Raw genomic sequence first — 20,631 nt, forward strand, 5'->3', positions numbered from 1 at the left:
CAGGTGCACAATATGGTGATTCAACAATTTTCTACATCACTTGGTGCTCATCATGACAAGGGTACTCTTGATCCCCTTTGTCTCTTTTACCCGTCCCCCCAGTCTCCTCCCTTCTGGCAACCACCAATTTGCTCTCTGTATTTAAGAGTCTTTTCATCTTTTTTATTTGTTCATTTGTTTGGGTTCTTAAATTAAATCATAGAATAGTTGTCTTGCTCTAACTTATTTCACTTAACATTATACCCTCCAGATTCATCTATGTTGTTGTAAATGGCAAGATCTCATTCTTTTTTATGGCTGAGTAATATTCACTTGTGTATATACACACATACATACTACATCTTCTTTATCCACTCATATATTTTTAAGGATTTTATTTATTTATTTGACAGGGAGAGAGATCACAAGTAGGCAGAGAGGCAGGCAGAGGGCAGGGGTGGGGGGTGAGCAGGCTCCCCACTGAGCAAGGAGCCTGATGCAGGGCTCGATCCCAGGACCCTGAGATCATGACCTGAGCCGGAGGCAGGGGCTTAACTCACATATCGATGCTTCCATATCCTGGTCTGCTTCCATATCTTGGCTATTGTAAATAACACTGCAATAAACATAAGAATGCCTACATCTTTTCAAATTCAGGATTTCATTTTCTTTGAGTAAATACCCAGGAGAATTATTGGATATGGTAATTCTATTTTTAAATTTTTTGAGGAACCTGTACTGTTTTCCACAGTGACTGCACCAATTTTCATTCCCACCGACAATGCATAAGGTTCTTTTATTTTTCCACATCCTCACCAACAACTGCTTTTTCTTTTTAAATTTTAGTCGTTCTGTCCCATCTTATTTTTTTTCATTCTGTCCCACTGTAAAAACATTATTAAATAAATATTAACTTCTGAGAGATAGGAATATGTTTGTGACAGTTTTGGCTAAGTTGTGTTGTTTATTTTAGACTCAAAAATTACCTCAAATGTTCCCAAACCATTATTTTACACATCAAAAACTCCACCTAAACCACGTTACAGAAAGGGGTGCCACGGTCGCCCAGTTGGTTGAGCATCTGACTCTTGATTTCAGCTTAGGTCATGGTCTCAGGGTCGTGACGGCGGGCTCTGCACTGTGCAGAGATTCTATCTCTCTCCCTCTGACCCTTCCCCCCGCAAAAAAAGACAGTTTATAGTGAAAACACAAGTAATGTGAAGTAATACTGAAATGTAGCTACAGACTCGGCTATTAGAACAACAGATAACACTACTTGAACTCCATCTACTATAGGTGAGGTAGTATTCTAAGCACTTTTCATATTTTTAACTCATTTAGTTCAAACAACCCTATGAGGTAGGAGCTATTATCTGGAATGTAACAGATGAGGAAACTGAGGTACTGGGAGGGCAACTCATTTGCACAAGGTAACTAACATCTAGTAAGTGGCAGCACAATGATTCAGACTTAGACACACATTATTATCCAATCAGAAGACTTCTTCTTGCCATGGTTTCATGCAAACAACAGTTTTTCTATAAGTTGTCAAGGAAAAAATGGACTATAAGGTCAATAAGGGGATAAGCAATTTCATTTCCATTCTGTTCTTCAGCTGAGTCAGTAAGAGCTGTTACCCAGTTTCTGAACTGAAAGGAGAAATTGCTCAGTAAGTCCTAAATCAGGGGCACCTCGGTGGGTCAGCTATTAAGGGTCTGCCTTCGACTGAGATCATGATCCCAGGGTCCTCGGATCAAGCCCCACACTGGGTTCCCTGCTCAGTGGGGAGGTCTGCTTCTCCCTTTCCCATTGCCTCTCCTACCCACCTCTCTCAAATAAATAAAATCTTTAAAAAACAACTCCTAAATCAAAAGAGAAATCATAATAAAAATGAGAAAATATTTAGTATCAAATTATACTGAAATTATACACATCATTAGGAATTATTCCTTTATTGCAGCCTTTTCCAAGAAGATTCTCTGCCACATTTCCCAGCAGTTAATGGATAAGGAGGCAGCATGTCACCAGAGACCAGACTACCCAGTTGACTCCAAGCTGCGCACGTTACAGCTCTATGTGTCTACTTCCTCATCAGTAAAATAAAGATAATGATAGTGCATACTTCTGAACATATTATCAGGTTAAATGAATCAATACTGGGGAAAGGACTGAGATCAGTATTGTGTCTGGCACATGAATGCGGAGAACTGTATTAAGAAAAATGAAGAAGAAAAATTCTCAAGAGGTTATCACTCTTGCCAATGTTCTTCCCGTCTAAAGCTGTGGGGAAATCAAATTACAGTGAAACGAGGAAAAGTTTCCATCTTAGCATCATCTATTTTCCTTTAACCTTAAGGTGTGCTATAGTGGGGAAAAGTCTACTGTGGAATCAAGTTCAAGTTGCCTTCCCAACTACTATGGACATCTTGGTCAAACCAAGTTTTCAGAGAAAACCAACACCAACTGAGGAGGGAACTCTGACATTGGCCTGGTTCTAAAGTCACCCTTCTTCATCACTGGCAAGAGTTTGTGTCCCTAGAACCAAGAGAGAAGAGTTTTGAGAGAAACTACTGTCCTGCTTCAGAAAATCCAAGGGGATAAATAAAAAGGTTATGTTTTCTTGACTTGCACAAAACAAAGTCCTTAACTAGAAGGAAAATTCAGAGTAATACATACAATGAGAAAAAGAAAAGGCTCCTCCCATTGTTTTTTTATAGCTGACATCACTGCTGGAAGCAGACTGCCAAATGAGGGTCAAATATTCCAGAAGGGCTGGAACCACCAGCAACCTTCTTTAATGCTCTTGGGGGTGGGGCAGGGAACGAGTCCTTCTTATAGAAAACAAGGGGAAAAAAATGGCAAATCTTCCATTCAAAGAGTTGAAATAGTCCCTTCTCACTTCCCTTTCACCTCTCCCCGCCCCAGTTTGATCCTACTTGCCTTGAATTCCCATAGTACTGTCCTATCCTCTAAGGAGAAAGATAATCCGCTTTCCTCTCCCCTGCTGATGATCTTGGCCACAATGTGGACACAGCCATCTCCTGTTATTGTAATTAGAGACTGAACTAACAGATACAAAAACCCCATACTTTGATGTGTTTTGACTAGATTAAAAAACATAAGGGTGCTCCTAAGGAAAGAGACTTGGAATGCATGAATCCACAGTCTGGTCTTAAGCCAGAAACAATCTGTTCTAAATAGGCAGTCAGGTGGGGGGGGATGGGGAGGAAATCCTGGTTATTGCCACAATGTCCTATCTCTCACCTACACAACTTAGAGTACAAGAGCTTCTTTTCTTAATGCTAAGGCTCTACGATGCCCTTAGGAGTGAACTTCTCCCTCCTCAGAGAAATCAGCTAGTATTTCCGTCTTCTTACCTCATTGCTAAAATGACCAGATACTTGAGAAATGAAAAAGCCAAAGCCTTTAGGAAAGTTACGTTCTCCCTCGCATGGCGTCCCTCGGTATGGCAGATAAAGACTGCTTCAAATTTCCCAAAGCGGAGAAGATAGAGTCGTGATGATTAGTTCCTACAAATCTTGATCCGGTTAATTAAAATTCCTTCAATGGGAAGCAGGTAGGAGGCTACTGGTTAAGGTGTTGCCCTCAACAAGCTTACCGCATCTTTCCTAAGAGAAAATTCTGAGAGTCCTTCAGAAATGCTAGCATTTTTATATTCCCTCTTTCCTACCACCCACTCCCTGTCCCCAAGTCATTAGGGGCACAGGAATGTGAGCAGGCTTGCACACTGTCACAGAGTACCTGTTTCCTGCCAGCCTGCCTGAGGGATTATGGCTCCTCGAACATAAACCACCCAAAGGGATGCAGGCACTGGAAAATTCTACCCTGAGCTTGTCATAGAAAATACCCTTCTCTACTTTATAGCCTCTTCTTTAGCGATCTTGAGATTCTCTTCCTTATGCCTCAAAAAAGAAATATTTTCATTTCACTATGTCACTAATTCTAAAATTTAAAAAAAACCTATTATTATTTTTGTAAGGGAGAACACAGTAATTCAACTATATCCCTTGCATTCTTTATGCTAAAATACTACAGTGCAGAACACATTGAAATTTCTATTTGTATCTCTTTTAAGCTAAAGCTTAAAAAGCTTTCGAACATTGCTTCTTTAGCTCCCAATGTATTGTTTTTATATGTAGATGGAAACTGAAATTAACTTGTGATTTCCTCAAAGGTGCTGTTGTCAAGAACTCAGCAAGTACTATAGGAAACAACACTCCTTCAGTGAATGCCTCATGGAAGGGAGGCAGAACATAGTTCATATTATTTCCTTCACCAATTTTTTTAAGGTTTGTTTTAATAAGAGGATTAACTACTGACTCCTTTGACTAAAAAGATTACTTGTCCTAATAGGATAAAAGAATTCTCTGAGTTGGCATGAGGGGTGAATTAAAGTTGTCTTAAAATCTTTATACCAATTAATAATTATCCACGGAAGAAAAAAAATCACCTTATTGCTACCCAGCTGCCCAACTGCCATTCAATTTAAGAAATGTCATCATATATAAACTTCCAGACATTTTAGGTTTTCTTTCTAGATGAAGGTGATATTATACACGAAAGACGTCTTCTGGAAATATTTGACTTTACTAAGTTGACTGGCGATGAGACGTCAAGAGAGGAGGGAGAAATTATTTTTAAAAACATTTATTTGGGGTGCCTGGGTGGCTCAGTGGGTTATGCCTCTGCCTTCAGCTCAGGTCATGATCTCAGGGTTCTGGGATCGAACCCCGCATCGGGCTCTCTGCTGGGGGTGAGCCTGCTTCCCTCTCTCTGCCTGCCTCTCTGCCTGTTTGTGGTCTCTCGCTCTCTCTGTCAGATAAATTAATAAAATATTTTTTAAAAAAAATTTATTTATTTGAGAGAAAAAGGAAGTTTGCACATGTGCAGGGGAGGAGCTGAGGAAGAGGGACAAGCGGACTCTGTGCTGAATAAGGAGTCCAATGTGGGATTGAACTCATGATCCTGAGATCAACACCTGAGCTGAGACCCAGACTCAGATGCCTAACCAACAGAGTCACCCAGGGGCCCTCCTCTCCTAATTCATTTTTTAAAATGACAGCTCAGATGTCACTTTCTCCAGGAACCATTCTCTAATCTGATCCATTCCCTTTCCTCTGTTGTTCCCCAAACCATCAGTAACCCATCTGAGTTAGGCTGCCCAGGAACCTGGATTTTTAAAATTTAAAATTTTAATATTTAAATTTAAAAATGTTTAAAATCTTTCTCCTGAAACTCACTCCACTGGATTGCTGCTGACTTGTTGACTCTTGCGCCCTCCTCAACCCAGCTCTAGGAGGACGACTGGAACTGTGCTGAGCTCATCTTGCCCCCAAGGCAGCCTCAGTGCTCAACACCCATTTGGTAGGTAAAGGAACAGACACCGAGGGGGAAGGGGCAGAGCCACCTTACTTGTTCCCTGCAGAGGATTTGTGCTGTGCCCTATACTGTCACTACCCTTTCTAGGCACCACGGTATTTGAGGTAAGGGATGTCTTCTAAATGGGAAAAGTCATTGGCTTCTTTTAAGCAGTATATCCAGCATGCCCTGCTAGCAAATTGCTCATTCAGAGTAGAAGCCCAAGTCTTGGTAACAGCCATCCATGTCCTGCCAGATGGCCTCACCCCACTCTCATTGCCTTTCTGAAAACATCTCCTACAATCCTGACTTCACTCTCTCTGCTCCAGCCATGTGCACCTCCTCCCTGATCCCGGAGAACACCAGACCTGCTCCTGCCTTAGGGTCCTTGCAGTTGTCTAGAACGTCAGAAAGCTCTCCCTCCAAATAGCTGCACTTTCTGGTCTGTGTTCAAACAGCCTTCTTAGTGGTACCTTCTTTAACCAGCCATACCTCCACTGACTGTATGCCTAGGTGTCTTCTTTGTTCTCCATAGCACTTAGTATCTGCTGTGGGATACATTTTAATTGTTTGTTTCCCTCAAGGGATGTAAGTTCCCTGTAGGTAAGGACTGTTGTCAGTTTTATTCCCTGCTGAATCCTCAGCATCTAGCTTCTGATACACAGCAGGTGCTCAGGGGTTTACCTGACACAGCAAGGCACAGTTTTCGAGCTTTTAAAAAGTAGTGCAGAGCTGCCTGGGTAGCTCAGTGGGTTAAGCCGCTGCCTTCAGCTCAGGTCATGATCTCAGGGTCCTAGGATCAAGTGTCGCATCGGGCTCTCTGCTAGGCAGGGAGCCTGCTCCTTCCTCTCTCTCTCTACTTGTGATCTCTCTCTGTCAAATAAAAATCTTAAAAAAAAAAAAAAAAAGTAGTACAAACAACATGATGGATCTCCTAACTTAAAAATGGGCAAAGGAGGAGCCCTTTCAGACTCCTTGTTGAGGAGGCAAGTCTTTGTGCGGCGCTGGGACCAGCCTCCTGGGTGGAGGAGAGCACAGGAGACTTGTTCAGGGTTCCTTATTTAGTGAAGGAGCAGAGCTAAGATTTGAACTCAGTTCAACTCCAGAACTGATGTGATCATTTTGCCTCATTACCTCCCATTCCCCAACGTCTTACTCCCCATTCCCACAGGATGCCCCTTTCCCACTGTTCCTTGTTCAGAAACACATGATTTGCATCATACAGAAAGCTTCCTCATGGGTCTCTTCTGATTTGGTTAAAGCACATTTTCCTGGGGTCATTGCCCAGCTTTCAGTATTTTATTTGCTCCTTCATATATTCTTATCTGGACAAAATGACAAGGCAGAAAAACTCACCACAAAAAAAAGAACAAGAGGCAGTACCAAAGGCTAGGGACCTAATCAATACAGACATTGGTAATATGTCAGATCTAGAGTTCAGAATGACGATTCTCAAGGTTCTGGCTGGGCTCAAAAAAAGCATGGAAGATATTAGAGAAACACTCTCCAGAGAAAAAAGAGCTCTTTCTGGAGAAATAAAAGAACTAAAATCTAACCAAGTTAAAATCAAAAAAGTTATTAATGAGGTGCAATCAAAATGGAGGCTCCTACTGCTAGGATAAATGAGGCAGAAGAGAGAATTAGTGATATAGAAGATCAAGTCACAGAGAATAAAGAAGCTGAGCAAAAGAGAGACAAACAAATACTAGACCATGAGGGGAAAATAAAAAGAGATAAGTGACACCATAAGATGAAACAACATTAGAATAATTGGGATTCCAGAAGAAGAAGAAAGAGAGAGGGGAGCAGAAAGTATATTGGAGAGAATTATTGTAGGGAATTTCCCGATTATGGCAAAGGGAACAAGCATCAAAATCCAGGAGGTGCAGAGAACCCCCCTGAAAATGAATAAGAATAGGTCCATACCCTGTCACCCAACAGTAAAATTTACAAGTCTTAGCGACAAAGAGAAAATCTGAAAGCAGCCCAGGAAAAGAAGTCTGTAAGAAACAATGGTAAAAGTATTAGATTGGCGGGGTGCCTGGGTGGCTCAGTGGGTTGGAACTCTGCTTTTGGCTCTGATCATGATCTCAGGGTCCTGGGATCAGGCCCTGCATTGGCTCTCTATTCAGCGGGGAGCCTGCTTCCCCCTCTCTCTCTGCCTGCCTCTCTGCCTACCTGTGATCTTTCTCTCTGTCAAATAAATAAATAAAATCTTAAAAAAAAAAAAAAGTATTAGATTAACAGCAGACTTATCCACAGAGACCTGGCAGGCCAGAAAGAACTGGCATGATATATTCAGAGCACTGAATGAGAAAAACATGCAGCCAAGAATACTATATCCAGCTAGGCTATCATTAAAAATAGAAGGAGAGATAAAAAGCTTCCAGGACAAACAAAAACTGAAAGAATTTGCAAACACCAAACCAGCTCTACAGGAAATATTGAAAGGGGTCCTCTAAGCAAAGAGAGACCTTAAAAGTAGTAGATCAGAAAGGAACAGAGACAATATACAGTAACAGTAACCATACAGGCAATACAATGACACTAAATTCATATCTCTCAATAGCTACCCTGAATGTAAATGGGCTAAATGCCCCAATCAAAAGACACAGGGTATCAGAATGGATAAAAAAACAAAACCCATCAATATGCTCCCTACAAGAAACTCATTTTAGACCCGAAGATACCTCCAGATTTAAAGTGAAGGGTGGAAAACAATTTACCATGCTAATGGAAATCAGAAAAAGCTGGGGTGGCAATCCTTATATCAGATCAATTAGCCAAAGACTATAATAAGAGATGAGGAAGGACACTATATCATACTCAAAGGTTCTGTCCAACAAGAAGATCTCACAATTTAAAATATCTATGCCCCTAACAAGGGAGCAGCCTACTATATAAACCAATTAATAACAAAAATCAAAGAAACACATCGATGATAATAGATTAATAGTAGGGGACTTTAACACTCCCCTCACTGAAATGCACACATCATCCAAGCAAAAGATCAACAAGGAACTAAAGGCCTTAAATGACACACTGGACAAGATGGACATCACAGATCTACTCAGAACATTCCATCGCATAGCAACAGAATACACATTCTTCTCTAGTGCACATGGAACATTCTCCAGAATAGATCACCTCCTGGGTCATAAATCAGGTCTCAACCGGTATCAGAAGACTGGGATCATTTCCTGCATATTTTCAGACCACAATGCTCTGAAGCTAGAACTCAATCACAAGAGGAAGTTTGGAAAGAACCCAAATACATGGAGACTAAACAGCATCCTTCTAAAGAATGAATGGGTCAACCAGGAAATTAAATAAGAATTTAAAAAATTCATGGAAACAAATGATAATTAAAACACATTGGTTCAAAATCTGTGGGACACAGCAAAGGCAGTCCTGAGAGGAAAATATATAGTGATACAAGCCTTTCTCAAGAAACAAGAAAGGTCTCAAATACAAAACTTAACCCTATACCTAAAGGAGCTGGAGAAAGAACAACAAAGGAGGCCTAAACCCAACAGGAGAAGAGAAATCATAAAGATCAGAGCAGAAATCAATGAAATAGAAACCAAAAAAACAACAGAACATATCAACGAAACTAGGAGCTGGTTCTTTGAAAGAATTAATAAGACTGATAAACCCCCGGCCAGACTTATCAAAAAGGAAAGAGAAAGGACCCCAATAAATAAAATCATGAATGAAAGAAGAGAGATCACAACCAACAGCAAAGGAATACAGACAATTATAAGAACATACTATGAGCAACTCTACGCCAACAAATTTGACAATCTGGAAGAAATGGATGCGTTCCTAGAGACAAATAAACTACCACAACTGAACCCAGAAGAAATAGAAAACCTGAATAGACCCATAACCAGTAAGGAGATTGAAACAGTCATCAAAAATCTCCAAACAAACAAAAGCCCAGGGCCAGATGGCTTCCCAGGGGAATTCTACCAAACATCTAAAGAAGAATTAATTCCTCTTCTCCTGAAACTGTTCCAAAAAATAGAAATGGAAGGAAAACTTCCAAACTCATTTTATGAGGCCAACATCACCTTGATCCTAAAACCAGACAAGGATCCCATCAAAAAAGAGAATTACAGACCAATATCCTTGATGAACATAGATTCGAAAATTCTCATCAAAATACTAGCCAATAGGATCCAACAGTACATTAAAAGGATTATTCACCACTGCCAAGTAGGATTTATTCCAGGGCTGCAAGGTTGGTTCAACATCTGCAAATCAATCAATGTGATACAACACATTAATAAAAGAAAGAACAAGAACCATATAATATTCTCAATAGATGCTGAAAAAGCATTTGACAAAGTACAGCACCTCTTCCTGATCAAAACCCTTCAAAGTGTAGGATAGAGGGCACATATCTCAATATTATCAAAGCCATCTAAGAAAAACCCACTGCAAATATCATTCTCAATGGAGAAAAACTGAAAGCTTTTCTGCTAAGTTCAGGAACACAGCAGGGATGTCCATTATCACCACTGCTATTCAACATAGTACTAGAAGTCCTGGCCTGAGCAATCAGACAACAAAAAGAAATTAAAGGCATCCAAATCAGCAAAGAAGTAGTCAAGCTATCACTCTTCGCAGATGATATGATACTATATGTGGAAAACCCAAAAGACTCCACTCCAAAACTTCTAGAACTTGTACAGGAATTCAGTAAAGTGTCAGGATATAAAATCAATGCACGGAAATCAGTTGCATTTCTTTACACCAACAACAAGACAGAAAAAAGAGAAATTAGGGAGTCAATCCCATAAAATACCTAGGAATAAACAAAGAGGAAAAGAATCTATACTCAGAAAACTATAAAGTACTCATGAAAGAAACTGAGGAATACACAAAGAAATGGAAAAATGTTCCATGCTCCTGGATTGGAAGAATAAATATTGTGACAATGTCTATGCTACCTAAAGCAATCTACACATTTAATGCAATCCCTATCAAAATCCCACCCATTTTTTCAAAGAAATGGAACAAATAATCCTAAAATTTATATGGAACCAGAAAAGACCTTGAATAGCCAGAAGAATATTGAAAAAGAAAGCCAAAATTGGTGGCATCACAATTCCAGACTTCAAGCTCTATTACAAAGCTGTCATCATCAAGACAGTATGGTCCCGGCACAAAAACAGACACATAGATCAATGGAACTGAATAGAGAGCCCAGAAGTAGACCCTCAGCTCTATGGTCAACTAACCTTCAACAAAGCAGGAAAGAATGTCCAATGGAAAAAGACAGCCTCTTAAGCAAATGGTGTTGGGAACATTGGATAGCCACATGCAGAAAAATGAAATTGGACCATTTCCTTACACCACACACGAAAATAGACTCAAAATGGATGAAGGACCTCAATGTGAGAAAGGAATCCATCAAAATCCTTGAGGAGAACACAGGCAGCAACCTCTTCAACCTCAGCTGCAGCAACATCTTCCTAGGAACATCACCAAAGGCAAGGGAAGCAAGTGCAAAAATGAACTATTGGGACTTCATCAAGATCAAAAGCTTCTGCATAGCAAAGAAAACAGTTAACGAAACCAAAAGACAACTGACAGAATGGGAGAAGATATTTGTAAAGAATATATCAGATAAAGGGCTAGTATCCAAAATCTATAAAGAACTTAAAGAACTATCTATAATCTATAAAGAACTATAAAGAACTTTATAAAGAACTTATCAAACTCAACACCCAAAGAACAAATACTTCCAATCAAGAGATGGACAGAGGACATGAACATTTTGCAAAGAAGACATCCAGATGGCCAACAGACACATGAAAAAAATGCTCCACATCACTCGGCATCAGGGAAATACAAATCAAAACCACAATGAGATACCACCTCACACCAGTCAGAATGGCTAAAATTAACAAGTCAGGAAATGATATGCTGGCGAGAATACAGAGTAAGGGGAACCTTCCTACCCTTGTCGGTAGGAATGCAAGCTGGTGCAACCACTCTGGAAAACAGCATGGAGGTTCCTCAAAAAGTTGAAAATAGAGCTACCCTATGACCCAGCAATGGCACTACTAGGTATTTACCCTAAAGATACAAACGTAGTGATCCGAAGGGGCACGTGCACCCAAATGTTTATAGCAGCAATGTCCACAATAGCCAAACTATGGAAAGAACTTAGATGCCCAACAACAGATGAATGGATAAAGAAGATGTGGTGTATATATACAATGGAATACGATGCAGCCATCAAAAGAAACAGAATCTTGCCGTTTGCAATGACACGGGTAGAACTAGAGGGTATTATGCTCAGCAAAATAAATCAATCAGAGAAAGATGATTATCATATGATCTCCCTGATATGAGGAAGTGGAGATGCAACATGGGGTGTTTGGAGGGTAGGAAAAGAATAAATAAAACAAGACAGGATTGGGAGGGAGACAAACCATAAGAGACTCTTAATCTCACAAAACAAACTGAGGGCTGCTGTGGGGAGGGGCATCAGGAGAGAGTGGTGGGGTTATGGACATTGGGGAGGCTATGCACTATGGTGAGTGCTGTGAAGTGTGCAAACCTGGCGATTCACAGATCTGTAGCCCTGGGGCTAATAATACATTATACGTTTATAAAAAATTTTTAAAAATTATTATTTTTTTGGTTAAAGATTTTATTTATTTATTTGACAGAGATCACAAGTAGACAGAGAGGCAGACAGAGAGAAAGAGGGAAGCAGGCTTCCTGCTGAGCAGAGAGCCTGATGCGGGGCTTGATCCAAGGACCCTGAGATCATGACCTGAGGTGAAGGCAGAGGCTTTAACCACCGAGCCACCCAGGTACCAAAAATTTAAAAATTAAAAAAAAAAATGGGCAAAGGATTCAAAGATAGAAAGATAAATATTGAATAAAGAACACTTGATGTTTCTTTTAAGAAGCTATGTCTGGCCAATAAACACATAAAAAATGCTCAACATCACTAACCATTAGGGAAATACAAAACCAGGAGATACCACTTCACACCCATTAGGATGGCTACTTAAAAAAACAAAAAACAAAACACAAAAACCCCAGAACCAGAAATCAACAAGTGTTGGCAAGAATGGGGAGAAATTGGATTCCTGTGCATTGCTGGTTGTCATGGAAAATGATGCAGCTACTGGAGAAAACAGTATGGCAGCTCCTCAAAAACTTAAACAGAATTACTGTATCATCTAGCAATTCCACTCTGGCCATAAATCCAATAGAACTGAAAGCAGGGATTGACAGATACCTGTAGACCTATGTCTATAGCAATATTATTCATGATAGCCAGAAGATAGAAGCAAGTGTCCCTTGATGGACAAATTGATAAAATGGTATGTATACATAACAATGGAATATTATTCAGTCTTAACCTTGAATGAAATTTTGACACATTCTACAACACAGATAAATTCTGAAGACATTATAAATGAAATAAACCAGACACAAAATGACAACTGCTGTATAATTCCACTTATATGAGGTACCTAGAGTAGTCAAATTTGTAGAGAAAAAAGTAAAATAGTTAACTGCCAGGGGCTGAGGGCAGGGAAGAAGAGGGGTTAGAGTTTAATGGATAGAGTTTCAATTTCAGAAAAAGTTTTGGAGATGGAGGGCAGTAATGGTAAGAAAGTGTTTGATGCCCCTATACTGTATACCTAAAAATTGGTTAAGATGATAAATTTTAGGTTATGTATGATTTCCCATAATTAAAAAACAACAGCACAGCTCTTGCCTTAAACTCCTAATAAAAAGCCTAACATATAAGGCAGATAGGAGTGAGGTGCCTACAGCTGGAGCAGGAAATGGAGGGGCAGGAAGTGTCCACACTGCTTGACATCTCCTGGCTGCCTCCTGGAACAAGGACCCCACAGAGCTATAGAATGATCACAAGCAAGGTTCATAGCTCCATCCTAAAGAACTAAGGCACTGGTTTCACTGCTCTTTTTTGTTTGTTTGTTTGTTTCAAAACAAAAACCACAACATACATTTATTTATTTATTTATTTATTTATTTATTTATATTGGGGGGGTAGGTGATGGGACAGAAAGCAAGAGAGAATTTTTTTTAAGATTTAAAATTTTTATTTATTTAAAGATTTTATTTATTTATTGATAGACACAGCAAGAGAGGGAACACAAGCAGGAGGAGTGGGAGAGAGAGAAGCAGGCTTCCCGCTGAGCAGGGAGCCCAGTGAAAGACTTGATCCCAGGACCCTGGGCTCATGACCTGATCTGAACACAGATGCTTAATGACTGAGCGACCGAGGCACCCCAAGATTTTTTTAAAAATGTATTTATTTGAGAGAGAACAAGAGAAAGAGAATGGGAGATGAGGGGCAGAGGGAGAAGCAGACTCTGCACTGAGCAGGGAGTCCCACACAGGGCTCAATCCCAGGACCCTGGAATCACGACCTGAGTAGACAGAAGACACTTAACTAACTGAACCACCCAGGTTCCCTGGAGAGAAAAAGAATCTTAAGTAGGCTCTACGCTCAGTAGAGAGCCCCACTAGAGGTGGGGGTTTCTCAATCTAAGGACCCTGAGATCATGATCTGAACCGAAACCAAGAATCAGACACTGAAGTGACTGAGACACCCAGGTGTCCCTGGTTTCACTGTTCTTAAGGACAGGAAGTTAAAAAGCTACTCCTGGCTCTATTTCTAGGAGGAATTTAGCAACAAGGAAAAATGACATCATCAACCGGCCTTGGGCCAAATGTCAGTGCTGACTAATTTTTACAGAAATCACTTCATATCCTGGTGGCAGGGGAGAACTATCAGGGGAAAGAGCAACATGAAGTCACTGGCACCCATATCAATTATTATCAATATCTCACAGGCTCTGAGCCCTTTTCCGTAATAACTCAATCCTCGAAACAATCCTGTCAAATAGGCATGAAGGAAAATTGTGTGCTCACTCACTACCAAATGGATAAACAGACAAAATTCAGTGGACATTATCCACAGAGAATCCCTCAAGCGGAACTGAGGGATAGTAACTGCTCACATTTATCAAGGACTTACTAATTAAGACACCTAGCTCAACATTTCCATAGACAGTGGATTTCATACTTCCATCCAGTCTTTTCCCACCATATTCGGTAACAGTAACTATTATTACTCCTTTTTCTAGGAAACTAAGGCTCAAAGAAAAAATAACTATGTTAAAGTTAAATGGTTTGATAAATGACGGACTATGATGGATTAGCCTGAAACCTACTGTTCCAGAGCCTGTGCCCTTAACCATTTTTGTCTGTACTGCCCATCTGAGTCCTTGACTCTGGCCCTTTGGGAAAAGCCCAGTCAATACTTCCTTTAGCCTTGAACACAAGTACAACTGATGAGTCTCTATAGGTCACTGTGTTTCTAAGTTGAACGAGTATGAACCAAATAAATCAGGAGTCTCATTCCCTGAGTATAAACGCAATGAGATACTATTTCTTACACGGAGAAAATTTTCCTGGACCCTTTACAATCCTCTAAAAATGAATATACAACAATATCTGCAAGATTACTAGAATAAAAAGTCACATTCGGATCATCTCAAAGTTTCTTTTCTGTAAGCTAAATAATCTGCTGGTGGACAGAGTACCAATTATTTCCTCTACTTTTCTAAGTGCTTCTTCAGAACTTTCTGAGGATGTCTGCTTTCTTCTCCAGAAAATGAAGAGAGAAGAAACGCTACAGTTTGTCAACAGGGCATTCAGTCTGCAGGGCTACCCCATGGGATGCAAGGGCTTTGGGCCAACTGAGACAAGGACTAACTGGGAAGAGCATCAACCAGAGGCTCCCGCTGGACAACTCTGACAGACAGGCCAGCGCAAGAAGGGGATAGAGCCGGGGCAGGGCGGTAAGCCAATGGCTAGAGTTCCTTCCATCCCTCAGGAGAGGCTTCCAGAGACCACCTCCTTCATGAAAATCTTTTAAGTGGCTCTTTTACAACCACCAAACAATATACATATTGTATCTCAATAAAACCTATCTACAATGTGGGTGTTTTATCTACCCTAAGTGTGAAGAACCTAATAAGCACCAGCTCTTCACACACATGTCACCTCCAGCTGTGACTGTGTACTACCCTGAGTACAGACCGGCTGCTCCATTAACTCTGGGGACATGGCTTTTCTCTCTCCCACTGCAGATGGGATTCAGCTCTAGCTCCTCACAGCGGGGCCAGGGTGCCCATGTGCCTCTCACCTGAGAACTAGGGGTGAAGAGGATCTTACCGAGTTCTCCTTCAGTTGCAGCCCCTCCCCATTGGGAAGGGAGGACCGTCTCTTAGCCGAGTTCCTGTTCGGGGTTGAGGTAATGGCCCCTGCTTTCTTCTTCACAGTGAGGACCTCACAGCTGGCTTGGTCTTCATTATGTGTGCTCTTCCCGGCATTGATAACCCTGCAGAAGAAGCCAGAAGAGTGGTCAGACAGTGATTGCAGGAAAGCTCAGAGCCCAGTCTCAAGGGTCAGCCTTGGCAGGCTCCAAAACTAAAAGCCTACCTAGAGCACAGGACCCTGTGATCTTGTTATTTTATGTTCCCAAGTAAACTAATTTTGCTAAAATGGAATTATATTAGCACACATTAAAACATTTCCTAAAGCACTATTTCGAGCCCAGCTCACCTTCCCAGGTGTCTGAGAGCTGGTGAGCAATCACACCAATTCATTTTGGTCAAAACACAGGAGACACTCTTTTGGCAATTACCATGAAGATCGATGGGCAGGCTGGGGGGAATTCTGTTGCATTTCTCCAAGTGATAAAGAGCAAAACCCACCATTAATCTTACCAAAGAACAAGGCAGTGCAGTAATTTACAGCACACTGTAAAATCCAAGAGAACAGAGAACCACATTTCACTACTGCCGCGCCCACTTTTACTTTATTCACAGAGAAGAGAGTTCATCAAAGGTGTATTTTTAAAATTATCTTTAATCCTTCATTTTTTTCTCCTACAGAATAACATTCATCACATTGTACCATTACATTAGGCTATAGGGGACTCTGATTTGGACATGTGACCATATGATATTACAGCATGTTGATAATGCTTTGCCTAATTACTAAGTGTTTTAAGCATAGGAACGTTTTAGAAGAACATGCTACATCATTCATCCACCTTTTCTGTATCAGGTGACTGCAGGTGAACTCTGGGGTTTCAGCATCATTTTCTTATTAAGTGATTCATTAGCAGCTAAAATAGATTTCCCAAAAGAGAGAGCTCTCTTTGCTATTGGCTGTATTTTCTTTTCAAAACTTCAACAGTGTCACAGTTGGTGACAGAATGAATGTGGAGGGGTGTGGAACAGAACTCAGTAGCAAGGAAAAGAAAAGATGCTTTTTTTATTTTTTAAGGTGAGATAGTAGGAAATCTAGAAACCCATTCTGTAAGTGTGATGTGTATACCACTCTACCAAGCTGATTATATTCCCTCCTAAGTAGAAGATAATGCTTTTCAAATAACTTTTTAAAATTTTGAATCATGAAATAATTACAGACTCAGAGTAAATTGCTAAAACAATGCACAGTTTCAGGCACCCTTGCCCCAGCTGTATTATTTGACATACCTACAGTAGAATAGCACAACAGGCAACTAACACCGATGAAATACTGTTGATCAGACTGCAGACCTTATCCAAATTTAACCACATTTTTAATATCAAACGGCTCTCAGTATTAAAAACTGTGTAGATTTCCATAAGCCAATACACACTCACCACAACCGAACGGGAAACAGAGAGGAAATGGGGATCTGAGTGCCCCCAAGATCTAAGGGTGTGTTTCAAGCATCCTTCTACCAAACGTTGGGAGTGTACGGACATGTTTCAGATGTTTTAACATTTACTTCATTTAAAAAAAAAATTATTTAGGGGCGCCTGGGTGGCTCAGTGGGTTGGGCCTCTGCCTTCAGCTCAGGTAATGGTCCCAGGGTGCTGGGATCGAGCCCCGCATCGAGCTCTCTGCTCAGCGGGGAGCCTGCTTCCTCCTCTCTCTCTGCCTGCCTCTCTGCCTACTTGTGATCTCTGTCTGTCAAATAAATAAATAAAATCTTTAAAAAAATTATTTATTCATTTGAGACAGAGGAGGGGCAATGCCAATCCCAGGACCTGGAGACCATGACCTGAGCCTCAGCCAAAGGCAGACAGACTTAACCAACTGAGCCATCCAGATGCCCCTTAATATTTGCTTTAAATTTATTTTTTAAATATATAGCATTTTGGGAAAAAATGCAGTAATTTAGAAGTTCATTCCCATCTGTTACACGTGAACATAGAAATGTCCATGGTCTACATATTCAGGCAGCTTTGGCATAATATGCCTATCTTTTCTATTTAATTGACTTACCACTTGACTGGGAAGAGAAATTAAAAAAAATAGATCACTTGCAATTGCTTATCTATATGTTATATGAAAAAGACCACACCTGTCATCTATTATTGCCCTTATCTCAAATTTTTGGGTTAATCAAAACTGCTCCATAATCCTTACGGGGTTTATTATAAATTTCAATGTAAGCATATGTTTATACACAAAAGCCTACCTTTACTCACTTTATGTATTACACTTCATTCATTTTAAGATTTTTAAAAAGTAGATCGCTGCTTACAGAGTCTGAAACTCATTGTCTAGGGACCTGTGCAGGGAGGTGGGGATCCTTGTGACCTCTGAGGTCAAATCTGTCTCTTATGTTTATGACACTCTTGCTGATGCTGGGATGGGACTGGGAGAGATCAAGGCCTAGTTTTCTGCCCCACCTTCACTCTCCCCAGTCTTCACTCTATGAAGAGAGACTTTCATATGGTTTAAGTTAAAATGTAATTTCCTACGGTTTAAGTCACCGTGTGCTTGAAGACTATTAATACTACCACACTCACCATGAGCTAAATCAATTAGTCCAGGTTTTGCAGCCAGGAAGTAGTGCCGCTAGGACACAGCATGACCCACCCCCCCAACCTAATCTCTTCCTATTACACATTGTGGCTTGCATGGTCTGTGGTAGGCCAGGCTGAACCGTGTGGGGAGGCACAGGAGCAGCAGATTAGAATCAGGGAGCTCACTACCAGGCGTGACAGAAATGGGAATAAGCTGCCTCTTCTGTAACTAGTGGAGAAAGGACCCAGAGGGAGGATGAGGGATGGATGGTTCAGATCTGCCTGTCTTGAGATGAGTCCACGTTTGGTCCCACGGTTTGCAGCTGGCAGAGCACATGCGTTTGTCCAGAGTCTCCTTCTCACATCTACCTTTGGAGAACCAAACCGGGCCAAGGAAGGCGGTTTAAAATACCACCTGCCTCTTCTCAGTCATGGGGAGCAACCTGCCAAGCAACCCATGAGGGGTGGGCTGCTGGCTGGCTGGCTGGGGCCAATACCATCCCCATGCCTCTCCCACGAACGGCTTCCCCACAGAAAGCAGAAGTGGAGGTTTGGCTGGGAAAACCAATTCGTGACAACCGTTCCCTCCATATCGTCTTCTGTACAACATCCCAGCTGCTATTTCTGGAAGTTGGTATCACCCCTACCACTGGCACCTAAACTTGGGCTGCAGTCAAGTCTTTTTGTAACAAAAAAAGCATCACTGATCTCCAATAGCGACAGGCCAGGCTGACTCATCAGGCACTGCTGTTTTCCACCAGTCAACAAAGCTACTATAATTACATACATCCTGAACCGTGGGCACCTGAAAGGGCTTTACCTCCTCCCGCTCTCAGTGGATATTAAACTCCAAAGTTGACCTAACTTCAGCAAGAAACCTTAGAAACTTTCTTTTGTGCACGAGCAGCCTGGGGCCCTGGAGGGCTCCGTTGTGCACAGGGTCATGCAGCTAAATACGGCAGAGCCATGCACACTTCTGAGCTCCCAGCAATCTCTGCTTCGGCTCTCAGTTGTTTTATTTTCCTATTGTGTATCTATTCTTGCCCGCACTTGGTTCAGAATGCTGTACTGCAATGACTCATCAAAGCCAGAGAACTGTGACAGATCACTAGTGGCCTTACTTTGCCATTTCAGGTTGAATATAGCTTGTGAATGACACTAACGAAATATCAGTCAGTCAGAAATGTTGCCCTGATGGGAAGACAGTAGCCCCAACCTGGGAAGCCTGTTTGGTCAGATATCTGGTTATTATTCAGATATTAAAGTCAGATTAATTTAAAGCCATTGGCTTCAACAACAACAAAAAAAACCCCACAATTTCTTGTCCCATATTTCATATCATTTCAAATCCCTTACTCCATCTTTGCTAGAAAAACATGGTTCTTCTTCTTCTTCTTTTAGGATTTTATTTATTTATTTGACAGAGAGAGACACAGTGAGAGAGGGAACACAAGCAGAGGGAGTGAGAGAGGGAGAAGCAGGCTTCCCACTGAGCAGGGAGCCTGATTGGGGGTTTGATCATGACCTGAGCCAAAGGCAATGCTTAATGACTGAGCCACCCAGGGCCACCATGATCTGGTTCTCCTTAAAGTACTCTGGCTTTAAAAAACTTAACCTCTATCAATTTAAATATTTTATTTTGTTCTTCAGAGGCAAATGATCTGTTTATAAAACGTACATGAAATCTTTAATACCTCTAAAAGTAAACCAAGAAACACTTTGTTTCCCCAAGCAAAGGAGTATCACGCTATTAATAGATGCAATAATTTTATTTAATCTAAGCAGCTGTACCCCTAGCTACACTCCCTACTTATCTTCTGCTCCAGTATGAAGTCAGCACTATCTTGAGATCAAGAGGAATGACTTTAAGATGTGCATTCTTTATCTTAGCCTGATGCTTAGTTTAAAGACTTAAAAGCAAAATGCTGGTGGACCAGGAACTGTCCTATCTTTAGGGACATTATTTTCCAATTGCCTACAAAGAGGGAAGCTATCTTCCTTGGAATTGAACTGGAGGCAATGAGCATAGCAATTAAGAACACAGGCTCTCTCCCCAGAACACAGCACACAGCAGGTGCTCAACAAATGTTTGCTGAATGAGTGAACGAAAACCAGGAATCAGCTCTGCTACTTGCGAGGTATGGAGGAATAACACTCTCTCACATTTGTTGAGAATGAACTATGTGCCAGGCATTGTCGTCAGCTTTACAGGCAGTAATGAACTCATTTAAGCCTCCTGTCAGATCTGTGAGTTAGCCACCACTATTGTTCTTGTTAAAGGTTAAATCACTGCCAAGTGGACAAGCAAAGTGTTCAGCCAACCCTCTTAACTTCTATAAACTTCATTTCTTGAGCAGTGCTTTGTGGATTAAATTCTAGAAGTGGCTAAGTT

The 20,631-nt window shown here is 41.0% G+C and overlaps 1 protein-coding gene across 2 annotated transcripts in view; it reads right to left on the reverse strand.

Annotated features, from left to right (window-relative positions):
* PPM1H (protein phosphatase, Mg2+/Mn2+ dependent 1H) overlaps positions 1-20,631 on the reverse strand; it is a 257,949-nt gene that overhangs the window by 146,210 nt on the left and 91,108 nt on the right. For both annotated transcript variants that reach the window (XM_082742521.1, XM_082742520.1), the window contains exon 2: positions 15,604-15,769. In XM_082742521.1, coding sequence (XP_082598647.1) covers positions 15,604-15,769 — 166 coding nt within the window. The remainder of the gene's footprint in view (positions 1-15,603; positions 15,770-20,631) is intronic.

This window comes from Mustela nivalis (assembly GCF_964662115.1).
Source record: "Mustela nivalis genome assembly, chromosome: 7".
Classification (NCBI taxonomy): domain Eukaryota; kingdom Metazoa; phylum Chordata; class Mammalia; order Carnivora; family Mustelidae; genus Mustela; species Mustela nivalis.